The sequence below is a fragment of the Phyllobates terribilis genome, unplaced genomic scaffold, assembly GCF_046119375.1.
Source record: "Phyllobates terribilis strain yellow unplaced genomic scaffold, ASM4611937v1 Scaffold_2__4_contigs__length_985480577, whole genome shotgun sequence".
NCBI classification, from domain to species: domain Eukaryota; kingdom Metazoa; phylum Chordata; class Amphibia; order Anura; family Dendrobatidae; genus Phyllobates; species Phyllobates terribilis.
The window spans coordinates 208,562,021-208,575,955 of record NW_027362762.1 but is presented as its reverse complement, the minus strand read 5'-3'; the positions used below and the strand labels follow the sequence as shown (position 1 = coordinate 208,575,955).

Sequence of the window (13,935 nt, the reverse complement as noted above, 5' to 3'; positions counted from 1 at the left end):
CAGGGGCAGAAGCTTCTATCATGGTTACTGATGAGGACTACACTTCTGTCATACAGTTGTAATGGAGCAGATCACAGTTGAGCCTTCCTGACTTTATAAAGGTAAAATCTGGGAAACAAAATGGAAGCTGAAGAAAGGCAAAGAGAAAAGTGAACTGCAGGGAAGAGAAGTGCAGAGTGGGAGGCAATCAGGGTGGGGTGCATAGGTGGCAAAAAACTTAATGGACTGCTCCTTTAAGTTATGTGCACACAACGTCTTTTTCAGGCAAACCTGAAAACGTGCAGCAAATCCGCTGAAACAAATTAACATAATGCACAGCAATGTAAAAACCACATTGCTGGGCACATGTTCAGTCTTTTGTTACTTCTTTTAACTGCTTCAGGGTTCAGAAACTTTGTATTGGTTAAAAGAAGTAACCTATTCAATCTTCCGGTGGCTTCATTTGGAAGCCGTGCACTCTTTATAGTTGAAAGTATAGGGAACTTACAGAACTTGTAATGTTATTTTATTCAGGTGTTTTACTGTAGCAGGGAATTGCTCTCATCTTTGCTAAGGAAAAAGCCTGCTAGTAAAGAAAGCAATTCAATCAACTATTTAGGAAGTCTGACTTTTGGAATTCTATGAAATAATCATTAAAGTAAGCCACTGCTCTAAAAGGAATGTAAAGCTCTGCTTCTAGTGTGTTTATGCGCACTTTAAACTGGCTATAGAAATGATCAGCTGAAAGGTCATATTTGGACTTTTTTCTTGACTGTTGTAGATTCAACAAAGTTCTTTTCTGCAATCGATCCAATAATCACTGTACGGACTATCAAAATTTTGCCTTAAAAGTACCTGAAATTTTTGGCACAAATGTCATATAGATGGGGAGGCCTGCTCAATGTGACTATTACTTGTATTGCGATTATCTAAAAGTAAAGTTGGCGATTTGCAAGCTACTTAACATGTCTACATTGCAAGTCAGGTTACTTTGTGGTACTAGTTAGAAAATATCTTCCATACTTCCAATCAGACCACAATTTGTCATATTAATTTCTCATTCATCAGAAAACGACCTACTGTTAAATCGGATCTTTGTATTGTATGTGTTTGTTAAATTTTTTGGCAATGTTCATTTTTTTCCCCAAGAAAAACGCATTTCCGACATACAAGTTCTAACTCCTATAAGTACCTGTAAGTAACAACTTGAATATCTGAAAAGCGCAAGTTGTTACCTTTGGATTCCCCTTCTTTTTAATGCATTCAGCTTATTTTTAGACTCTTGCTTCCTATCTTTTCAGGAAGCGTTTTCACCAGACTCCTTATCATCAGAGGCAGGATTACAATGACAAGTAACATCTCTACACATAGCTGACAACACAGTACCCACCAATCACAATAGGTGATTTCACAGCTAAACATGGTCACCATCCCTGGACAATGACCTTTGCACAGATTCATTAGACACTTCAATACAAAAGATAGGGTTGAGGTCTGACCACTGTGGTTATGTGTTGTTTCCATAAAAAATAGGAGTTAAGGCCCCGTCACACTAAGCGATCTCGCTAGCGAGATCGCTGCTGTGTCACGGTTTTGGTGACTCACCAGCGACCTCACCAGCGATGTCGCTATGTGTGACACTTTGCAACGATCAGGCCCCTGCTGTGAGGTCGCTGATCGTTGCAAAGTGTCCTGGACCATTTTTTGGTCGTTGGCCTCCCGCTGGCCAGCACACATCGCTGTGTGTGACCAGCGGGACCAACGATCTGGCTGGTAACCATGGTAAATATCAGGTTACTAGGGGCACGCGCGCACTTAGTAACCCGCTGTTTACCATAGATACCACTCTGCTACGGTGAGCGGAGGCTCCAGCGCACCGTAGCAGAGTGGTATCCATGGTAAACAGCGGGTTACTAGGGGCATACGCGCACTTAGTAACCCGATATTTACCATAGTTACCAGCCTGCTCCTGCTTAAGCAGCAGGCTGGTAACGGGAGCAGGACATCGTGGAACGATTCTTTCCACGATATCGCTGCTCCCCTCATCGCTGGTGAGCCTGCCTGTTTGACAGCTCACCAGCGATGTATTAGCGATGCAGCAACGATCCCTGACAGGTCGTATCGTTGTCGGGATCGCTGCTGCATCGCTTAGTGTGACGGGGCCTTTAGAGTCTATAAAACCCCAGGGGTCAATTTGAAAATGGCAAGATTTCTAGTTTTTATTTATAATACCGACTGTGATATGGAAAAAAATACATTTAAAACAAAAATTAGATTTAAACAATAGATCATTTTCTCATGATTACTTCCCTTTAAGAATCTCTTAACCTCTTACCGACATATGACATATAGTTACATCACGTGTCAGCTCCCTGACTTTGATGCAGGAGCAGAGGCTGAGCCAGCAACTTTGCCGGCAGAGTTTGACTGTGTTATTCAGCCTTCAACCAGATCTTCTTCTAACAGCCATGCGCGGAGCAGAGCTCTGCCCGTGGCTGTTAACCTGTTGAATGAAGCTGTCAATGCTGTTTTAACTGCCCATTGGCACCACCAACTAAGAGGCACCGATAGGTTGCTATGACAGTCGTAGGTCTGCTGAAGACCCCAAACATGTCATGATGGCACTCTAATGAAAGCCAGCCTGTGGCTGGTACTCATAGGAGACTGTGATTTTTCCTATATATAGCAATACAGAGGTCAGCTCTGCTCTTCTCGGCTGCCCCTTTTCCCACCTACTGTCAGTGCCGTGAGATGAGAGCAGCAGCAGAAAATGATTTCTCGATGTCTGGAATAGATGCAGAGAGGTGTATGTAATGACACACAGCTCTGCTCTCCACCTCCTGCACAGGTAAATATAGTAGGTACCGGCGGTGAGAGCTGTGTGACCTGGATAGACACATCAGTTTCATATCACATATAAAAAGCTGGATCTGACCTCCTCTGGGGGGCTGTATATTTTTTCCTGCATGGCACCGTTTGCTTACGATTCGTCAATGTCATGCAGGGGAAAAAGTCGATTCATGCTGCAAAAAAATGGGCAGCATGAATCAGAGCCTGGATACACGATTGCAGCCAGGTATGTTTTTTTCTGAAACTCCGGAGAGAACATAGTTTGAGGAGCTGAATGGGGACTAAAGGTGGATAAGCAACTAGTCCGATGCTACCAGTCTAGTTGACTGGCAGGTCTCTCTCATGTGTAGCTCTTCAAACTAGGTTTTCTTGGAAACACTGGAGCTGCAATCATGCATGAAGGAGTGTGGCTGATCCGGATTTTCATCTTGGGCAGCAAAAATCAGAAGTGACACCAATATTACACAAAAATGTGGGTGTTTTATCAAAGGTTTTTAGGACTATCTGTATGTTTATTTACAGCTGTTTTAGTGATGTAAATAACCTTTATAGATACCTCTGCTATATTCTACCTAAGATCTTGGTGCTCAATAAGGCTGGAAAAAGCATTGTTCATCTCCAAATTGCTCTGGATCATTGAGAGAAGATGCTCTAGGAGGATTGTTTAGATACCATTCTTTATGGCAGTGTTCTGAAGCAAAATTGTGTGTGAGCCCACTGCCTTGGATGAAAAGCAACCCCACACATAGATGGTCTCAAGATGCCTTACTGTTGGCATAACACAGGACTCATGGTGGTGCTCACCTTCTCTTCTATGGATAATCATTTTTCCAGATGTCCTTAACAGTCTGTAGGGGGCTTCATCACCTCAGTCCTCTGTAGTGCAATCCCTGAACCTCCTGCAGAATGTCAGTCTGTAAAGTGTAGAGATTGAACTGCAGAGGACTGGAAAAATTATTATCTGGACAAGAAAAGATGAGCACTACCATGAGTCCTGTGTCATGCCAACAGTAAAACATCCCGAGACCATCCATGTGTGGGCTCACTCACAATTTTACCTAAGAACATAGCCATGAATAAAGAATGATATCAAAACATGTTCCAAGAGAACTTCTCCCAATGATTCAGTAGCAAATTGGTAATGAACTATGCCGTGATGGGGCAGCACGTCACAACACAAAAGTGATAACTTAGTGTGTCCACGGCCAGGAAACTCCCAAGTTCTCAAACCCATTGAGAAGCTGTGATCAATTCTCAAAAAGCAGGTGGACAACCAAAAACATAGAAATTGTGATAAACTCCAACCACTAATTAAATCTACAAATTAGAGCAGCAAACTTTTTGAAAAACAAAATTTATGTCAGAGTCTCAAAACTTTTGGCCACGACTGTATCTCATGTGTTCCAGTAAGTCTGAAGTACTAGTGAAGTATAATAGGAGTCTCTTAGCTAGAAAAATGGTGTAAATGTAAGTGGGGTATATTTCTGGAATGGATGACAGAGAACACGGCAAAATATTTGTTCTTTACGCCTTTATGTATATTTTTTATCTTTATTCAGACTCCTTCGCTTCCTCAAGCAGCAAAGTTGCTATTGAACCTCAAGAGCAGTTAAAAAAAGGTCACATTTTAGCTTCTCCGATGACCCGCTGGACATCTGTCAGCTGGCAAAGTTAACAATCAATACTGTCAGATAGAAAGACTCCTAGTGAATAATGCCGTCATGCTGAAATACCTCGAACCTTGCACTGCAGATCAGCAGGGATACCAAGATCTGAAAAGCTAAGCTTTATTACAATAATGTCTTCCCTACATTTCACTGTTACGAAGAAATCTCTGCTCAATATATTTATTAATGATTCCACTTAACCACTGAAGAATTTACATAAGTGATGAATTACACTAAAAACTATTTTAAAGCTTCACATATAAAACTAAAATTAATTTCTTTCTTTTCTAACCAGTTTGTAACACTACTATTTTTCTACCAGTCGATATACTGCTATCCTTTTAGACAAATATAATTTTTATAAATTTGTCACAATGGGCAGAGTTTAGAGTTTCTAAATGTTTTCACCAGAGTTGATTCACAAAATTTGTCAAAAAAGTAGTCCAATACCCTAATGGAATGATTTAATGTACATGAAATATTTTGGCTCAATTTTTGTGCTAAAAAGTATTAAAAAAAGGTTAACAACAAAAATAAAGACCATTTTTGACAATGCACAAAATTCATGAACATGAAGCGTGGGCCATGTAAAGAATTTTGAACAAAAATTGGCAACGAACTCGAGACAAAAAAAATTTACTTAAAGGGAACCGGTCATATAAAACACACTATTAACTTGCGGATATGGGGTTAATCTGCAGGTAAATAGCGTTCTGAAGCAGCCCGATTGACACACTGAGAGCCCCATTGCCGGGAAGAAATCAACTTTATTCCTCCCGGCAGCTTAGGGCTTTCAGTCATAGGGGCACGGCTTCAGTCACTGCTCAGCACACAGTCAGCTATGGCTGTAAGCCCATCCCAGCACTGACTGACAGCTGGATCTAATGCCAAGGTGCAGCTTCAGTGACCGCTCAGTGCATAGTGAATGGCTGCTGAAACCAAGCCCCTTTACTGACTGACTACTACAGCGCATCAGTGCTAAGCCGGCTGTCAGTCATTGCCGGACTGTGGTTACAGTCGCCGCTCACTATGCAACTGAGCGGTGTTTGAAGCCACGCCAGCACACTTCATGATCCGAGGCTGCAGAGAGGGATATAGTTCACTTCCTCCAGGCAGTGGGGCAGTCAAGGTGCTTCGGGGTGGACGCTGTCCGGTTTTGGGAACAATCCATTGTATGGTTTGTAAGTATTTGATACTTCTGATATATGCCAACTATGTGGTTCAATGAATATTGAACATTCCATGTGCGTGCACATTGTTGCACTGACTTCCACTCTATCACAGATGTATCTTGGACTATTTTTTGTGGCAATTGGTTACCATATGAATTCTCCTCCCTCTCCCCTCCACTATATTGGTGTGTGACATACATCGTGCAATTTTGCACATGTGTGGAGAGATTTGTTGTTGATATACTATACATTATATATCATATACTCTGTACATTCTCTTGGGGAGAGAGGGAGATATTAGATGCATTTTCACTTTATATATTGTATATTATCTTCTGTGTACTACACTGTTTTTGCACTGGTTACCTATATGTATTTATATATACATCTGTGATTTATTTATTTGATCTTTTATTTATTCATTTATTTATTATTTATTTAATATTTGTTCCCAACATGAACTTTCTGTATATCATCCGGACATGCGCCCCTGTTTTTTATCATTGTATTAATTATGTATTTGGTCTGCTATCCATCTGTTGTCACCTGTTATTAATAAATATACCATAGTTGATACTTGGGACTCTATGGTCGGTTCTTTTCTCTCTCTTTCTTACTGTTTATTTTCCGACTGTCCCCTTGGTCTACATTTGTCCTTAATTCTGTTTGGTGAGATATATATATATATATATATATATATATATATATATATATATATATATATATATATATATATATATATATATATATATATATTTGCATCAACCAGAATTAAGGACAAATGATGTAGGCCAAGGGGACACACATATTATATATATATATATATATATATATATATATATATATATATATATATATATATATATATATATATATATATACATATATATATATATATATACATACTCCTTTTTATTATTTATTTATATCTATCTATATCACCTCCGGAAATATACTCCTTTTGGCATCCTTGTACTGTGTTATTATTTATGTTATTTTGTATGGTAGAGCATTTCAAAAACTAGCTGTTAGGAAGTCAGAATAATTTTCATTTCCTCACTGTGATGCCCTATATCATAATGCATCTCTAGAGTAAAACACACGAAAAACCAACAACAAAAATATACTGGAGTAAGGACAAAAAAAATGAAGTAATGTCAATCATCCATCTAATATCGGTAGCAGAAGGCTATGTATCCGGCAGATAAGGCAATGTATGGAGAACATATATAATAATCACCACAGCAGCTTTGTGATATTATTTTCAGTGAATTAAAGGGTTTAAAAAAAAAAAAAAGAGAAGCACTTTTCTAATATACTTCAATAAAAGGGAACCTGTCAGCAGAATTGTAGGGGCTGAGAGTCTGATCCAAGCGATGTGTCACTTACTAAGTTGTGTGCTGTTTCAATAAAATCAGTATTTTATCAGCAGGAGATTAACACTACGGGACTAAATGTCTCTTGCCTCCTAGTCAACTGCACTGTGTAACCACGCCCTCACCACTGATTGTATACATTGTACATTGACAGAATGCTGCCAGAGAAATCAACCACTATCAAAATTACAGCATGCAGACCAGTAAGTGACAATGCTTGAGTCAGGGTCTCCGCCCCTCTATTAGCTGCTGTCAGATTAAATAGCAAAAAAACTGGTGACAGATTCCCTTTAAAAATTCCCTACCATTTCCTCTCTACTCTAACTTCCTGTGTTTTTTATTCTTACTTCTGATTCCATTTGAGTCTCCCAGCATGCACTGAGGACATCATCAATGGGCGGTGCTGTGGCTACTGTCACAGCTGCTGTCTACACATTGGAATGGATTATCATTGGGGACATCCTTTCAGGCGCTAGGCTATTTTCTGCTATACTGTGCATGTGGCGGTTATCAATAACGACAGCTACTCTGTATGTTGTCCCTGCTTGCCGGTGTGTTACTTTCATTACACATGCAGAATGCGCTCCCTCAGCGGCTCTAGGGAGAAGTAACGAGCCGGCAAGAGAGCACTCTCGCCAGCTCATCCCTTCTCTCTACAGCTGGCAAGAGAGTGCCCTCTTTCAGGCTCATCACTTCTCTTTACATCATTAAAAATAGAATCATATCAAATTCAGTTAGGTTTAAGATAATACCTTTAAGGAATAAGAAAAAAAAACACTAATTTGGTTCTTACTATATAACCTTAAATGTCATTTTTTTTAACCCCTTTACCCTCCAGCCTGTTTTCACTTTCCTAACGAAGCCACATTTTACAAATCTGACCAGTGTCACTTTATGAGGTAGGAGGTGGGAGAAAAAAAATAATAATCTTGCAGCTCTGATACCTTTTAATGGCTAACAAAAATAACTGAGCTCTGAGAATTAATCCTTCAATGGCTTTGATAAGTGGTGTGAAAGTTTTATAGTCCCAATATCCATGTAAGATCAGGGACCTGGAGCCCTCTGGAACAGATTCCTCAGATTTTGTAGTATATCATAAATCTTTGTGACAGATTTACTCCTATGTGGAGGGAATTATTAAAAGGGTATCATAAGATTATTATTTTATTTCTCCCACTGAGAACAATCAATCTTTTTTCAACTCGCTAACACGGTACCAAACTTTTTTTTTTCTTTTAACTTTATGTGGTAATAACTTTGGAACACTTCAACGAATCCCAGGGATTCTAAGACTTTTTTTCGTGACATATTGTACTTTATGGTAGTGGTAAATTTAGGTTGATATTTTTTGCATTTATTTTGTGAAAATATCAGAAATTGTGGCAAAATTTTTGAAAATGTTGCAATTTTTAAACTTTTCATTTTTATGCGCTAAAACCAGATAGTTATATCCCACAAAATAGTTACCAAATAACATTTGCAACATTTTCACTCCTCAAAACCACATTAAAGAAGTTTATTAACCTTTCAGGTGCTTTACAGGAATTAAAGAAATGTGGAAGGAAAAAAAAAAAAGTTATATTTGCCCACAAAAATGTTGCGTTAGCCACAACTTTTCACTAGGGGAACAGGAGAAACTGCACCACAAAATTTGTTGTACAATTTGTCCTGAGTACGCAATTACCCCATATATGGGGGAAAACTACTGTTTGGGCGCACGGCAGGGTTCGGATGGGAAGAAGCACCATTTGACTTTTTTAATGCAAAATTGTCTGGAATAGATAGCGGATGCCATGTCGCGATTGCAGAGCCCCTAATGTGCCTAAACAATAGAAAACCCCCACAAGTGACACCATTTTGGAATCTACACCACTCAAGCAATGTATCTAGATGTGTGGCAAGCACCGTGAACCCACAGGTGCTTCACAGAATGTTATTAAATTGAGCAGTAAAAAATAAAGTCACATTTTCTCCCACAAATGTGTTGCTTTAGCCCCAAATTGTTTATTTTCACAAGGGTAACAGGAGAAAATAAACCATATAATTCGGTGTGCAATTTTATTATTATGGTGCGCTGATGCCTCAATATGTGAGGGAAAAAAAATTGTTTGGGCAGATGGCAGAGCTTGGAAGGGAAGGAACACTATTTGACTTTTCGAACGCAGACCTGGCAGAAATAGACAGCAGGCACCATGTCGCATTTGAAGGACAGCTATGGTGCCAAAAAAGCATACACTACCCCCACAAGTGACCCCATTTTGGAAAGTACACCTCTTGAATATGCCTAGGGGTATAGTGAGCATTTTAAACCCACAGATTATTCACAGAATTGTGTAATATTGGGCTGCAGAAATTAAAATTATTTTTTTCTCCACTATAATGATGTTTTAGCCCCAAATTTTCAAAAACGCTATTTGGAAGAAATGGACCGCGTTATTTGTTACGCAATTTCTCCCAAGTTCACCAATATCCTGTATATGGTCGGAAACTATTTTTCAGGCACAGTGCAAAGCTCAGACGGGAAGGAGCGGGTTATTGAAATGCAGAAGAATGGTTTGCAGGTGTCATGTCATATTTGCAGAGTTCTTGAGGTGGCAGAACAGCAGAACCCTCTATAAGTGACCCCATGTTACAAACTGCACCCCTCAGTGACTACATCTAGTGATGCAGTGAGGATACTGACAGTACAAAAATGTCCCAGAATTTTATACCATTCTGTGATGAACTAATAATTACATATTTATCACTAAAATACTGTTTTAGCCCCAGATTTTGTATTTTCACAAGGGAAAATTAGTTAAAAAAAAAAAAAAAAGGCCACATAATTTGTTACAAAACTCCTCCTCAACGTGGCAATACTACATATTAGGCTGTATATTACAGTCTGGCCACACAGCAGGGCTAGGGAGGTAAGGAGCGCTATTTGACTTTTGCAGTGTAGATTTTCTAGAATAATTTGCGGACTCCATTTGCAGAGCCCCTGATATGCCTAGACATGGAAACCCTCCTCAAGTGACCCCTTATTGAAATTTACACCCCTCTGGGAATTCATCTATGGGTGTAGATTTTTACTTTATGGGCATAAAAGTTGGAAGTTGCAGAGTGAAAATTGCAAATATGTAACTGTAGGGCAAAGTACATTGTAGTGCCCAATACATTGTGCCCAGCTTCTGCTTCTGGAGCCACGCACCTGTAAATTAAGTAGGCTCTCCTCACTACGTTAATGTCATGTGGATGCTAACTGCAGTTTAGGCACATTGTGGGGCATTTGGATTTAGGAGCGCAGATTTCGCTAGATTTCATATGGTGGGAGCTATGTTGCTTTTCTAAAGCCTTTGTGATACTAGTAACTTAGACACCCCCCCTATATTTCTGTTAACACGTGACAAAGCCGAGTGGGGACTTGTTTTTTGTGGCTTCAATTGAAGCTTTTATTGGTGGCATTTTGGATCAGTTCACAACTATCCTGTGCTCTATACTGAGCACTTAACATCAGGGTTTTCATCTAAATATGTGAAACGTGATTCCGATTACACCCCTGGACGGATCCATTCACTAATGAGACAGGTGGAGTTACTCCATATTCCATTTTTCGGTGTTCAGCTTTTCAGGGGTGTACAAAACTGTGTCCTACCATGCTTTTGTGCACCCATAAAAAGGCACCTAAAAAGACAGGACACCACTGGATCATAGACCAGATGGCATCCAAATTGCCTCCATCTGCCTCATTACAGGGAATGTTCCATCTGAATCATGTATTTCAGAGATTTACACAGAAATCCTGGTGTAATCATTCAGCACAGAGCACAGGATAAATGTGAGACTTGGTTATTGTGATCTTTGGGAGGCAGAATGAACAAATCAACAGCAGGTGAAGAATTGGTTTTATTGGTTCATCACGCGGTATAAGTGATAAGACGACTTTATTCCTTGGGTCTGTGCGATTACAGCGATACCAGATTTATGTCTTTTTTATGTTTGGCTGCTATCACATACTAAGAAACGTTTTTCTTTTTACAAAAAAAGTTTTTGCATTGCCATATTTTGAGAGCTATAATTTTTCTGTATTTCTGCCGTCAGCCATATTAGGGTTTGTTTTTTGCAGAATGAGTTAACGTTTTTATTGGTACCATTTTCGGGCTCAACATTCGCTTTCTATTCTGACTTTTGGAAGTCAGAATTAACAACAAACAGCAATTCATTGTTTTTTATGTTTTTTTTTTATGCCACTCCCCATGTGATAAAAGTGATAAGGCAGCTTTATTCTTTGGGTCAGTATCATTACAACAATACCACATTTATATATTTTTTATGTTTTGCTGGTTTTGCACAATAAAAACTATTTTATAGAAAAAAAGAATTGTTTTTGCATCGCTATATTCTGAGCTATAGCTTTTTTTATTTGTCCGCTGATAGAGCTGTATGACGGCTTGTTTTCAACAATACCATTTTTATTTACATACGTCTTTTTGATCGCGTTTTATTCCACTTTTCGTTTGGCGATTTGATAAAAAAACGTGGCCGAAAACTGTTTTTTTCATTTACTTTTTTTACGTTGTTCACTGAAGGGGTTAAATAGCGTGACAGTTTTATATATCGGGTCGTTCCAGAAGAGCCAATACCAAATATATGTACCATATATACTCGAGTATAAGCCGACTTTTTCAGCCCATTTTTTAGGCTGAAAAAGCCCCCTTGGTTTATAATTGGGTATATACTTTATTGAATATACAGTACAGACCAATTTTCTCATCTAAAGATTTTTCTGTATTTTCATGACTTTGAAAATTGTACATTCACACTGAAGGCATCAAAACAATGAATTAACACATGTGGAATTATATGCTTAACAAAAAAGTGTGAATCAAATTGGCACACAATCCAGACATGGCACATAAACTAAATAAGGTATAAATCAGGCATACACAATGGAATCTGTACCAGGTTTTTGTTATGTAAGGTGAGAGCAGCATGATGTAGGGGCAGAGATCTTGATTCCAGTGATGCGTCACTTACATTGGCTGCTTGCTGCAGTTTTAATAAAATCTGCTGCACATCTACCAGTTGTCACATCACCACCACGGCCTGCTCCTGCTTCGCCTGCTTCGGGCGCCAGGCGGAGCCATATTTATTCTTCAGGTGGCACTGGTGATAGAAGAGATGACTTATCCAGCCCAGTCTGACAGTATGGGTGTGTGAGCTGTCCAGCTGGAATGATCAGCTCCCTGCTTCAGCACCACACCCTACAACAAGCAGCCCAGTAAGCAACACATAGCTGGAATTAGGGTCTTTGTCTCTGAATCACGTTGCTCTCAGATTAAATAACAAAAACCTGTTAGCAAATCCTCTTTACCAATATCCTATGCCGCACTATACAAGAAATTAAACAGGATTTTGAGATGAACACACTGCCCAGTTTCTGCATCCAGGTGTATCACATTCAATTGTATAGCTGAAGTAAGTGATAAATTGTCAGATTATAAAAAGGCCATCATTCAATTTATTCCTAATCTGTTTAATTTGTTTTTGGCACACTATAGCCAACAAAATATTATAATACTAAATACTATACAGCAAGCAAGTGAAGTGACTTACCAAGACATCCAATATTGCCATCCAGGCCTATGTAGTTGAGGTCCGCAGTTGCAGCTTGTTGGTCTCGCTCATCTTCTTGGGACCAGTCTCGAAGATCAAAAATGGCTTTTTGTCTATATGCAGCATTGGAATCAAAGTTTATCTTTGCATCCATACACATCACTAGAAAAAAAAAAATAAAAAGAAAAGAAGAGACAATGGATACTGCACCAATACATAATATTAGACAGATGTAAAATTATACTAACTGCCAAATTCATCCATTAAGGTACATAAATACCACTGCCAAAGGAAGTGGGCACATACAAGAACACTCCTAATATACAGTCGAGGCCAAAAGTTTTTATATTTATACAAATTTTGGTTGTCAGTTTGCTGCTTCAGGGGTTTTAGATCTTTAGTTTCTGAAGTACAATTATCAGCATTTTAGATGTTTCAAAACTTTTATTGACAAATACATTAAGTTTACATAAAGACTCGATATTTACAGTGTTGTCCCTTATTTTTAAAGACTTCTGTAATTCACCCTGGCAGCTGGATATCGGCTTCTGGGCCAAATCCTGACCGATGACATTCTTGTCTAATGAGTTCTTGGAGTTTATCACAATATCTGTGTTTCTGTTTGCTCACCCTCTTTTTGAGGATTGACCACAGGTCAGATTAGGATCGGGGAGTTTCATTGCCATCGACCCAAAATGTCAACGCTTTAATCACAGAGCCACTTAGTTATCAGTGTTGACATGGTCGCCGTCATACTGGAGAAAGCATTGTTCATTACCAAATTGCTCCTGGATGGTTAGGGGAAGTTGTTGTAGGATGAAAAGCATCACCACACATGGGTGGTCTCAGGATGCTTTACTGTTGGCCTCACAAAAACTTGATGTGTTTGTCAATAAAAGTATAAAAACCTTATAATTGTACTTTAGTAATCATAGAATCATCTGACTAAAGATCTAAAAAATACTCAAGCAACAAACAATGTGTTTCAGTATCAAAACTTTTGGCCACGACTGTATGCCCTGTGTAGCTTTTAATGGTTCCTATACTTCCAGACAACATGATCCAATTTGAAAATGTGTTAAATAGGCAATCTGAAAATCCTATCTTTTTTTAATTATGTTGTTCAAAACCAGAAAAATCAAACTAGGTGTTTACCTTCAATCCAACTTATTGTCAACTGCCTGCCATCAAGTGGAACACATGTGCAGTAGTAGAGACGCCGAGACATCACTGGAAATGGGAGTGGGTTTATGACTTTCTGCTTCCACTCTTCTGTTTATCAAGAGGCTATACCTC

The 13,935-nt window shown here is 39.0% G+C and overlaps 1 protein-coding gene across 1 annotated transcript in view; it reads right to left on the bottom strand.

The window, feature by feature from the left end:
* The window catches only part of SUCLA2 (succinate-CoA ligase ADP-forming subunit beta), a 97,844-nt gene that overhangs the window by 19,019 nt on the left and 64,890 nt on the right, over window positions 1-13,935 (bottom strand). The window contains exon 7 of the mRNA XM_073663835.1: window positions 12,640-12,801. Coding sequence (XP_073519936.1) covers window positions 12,640-12,801 — 162 coding nt within the window. The remainder of the gene's footprint in view (window positions 1-12,639; window positions 12,802-13,935) is intronic.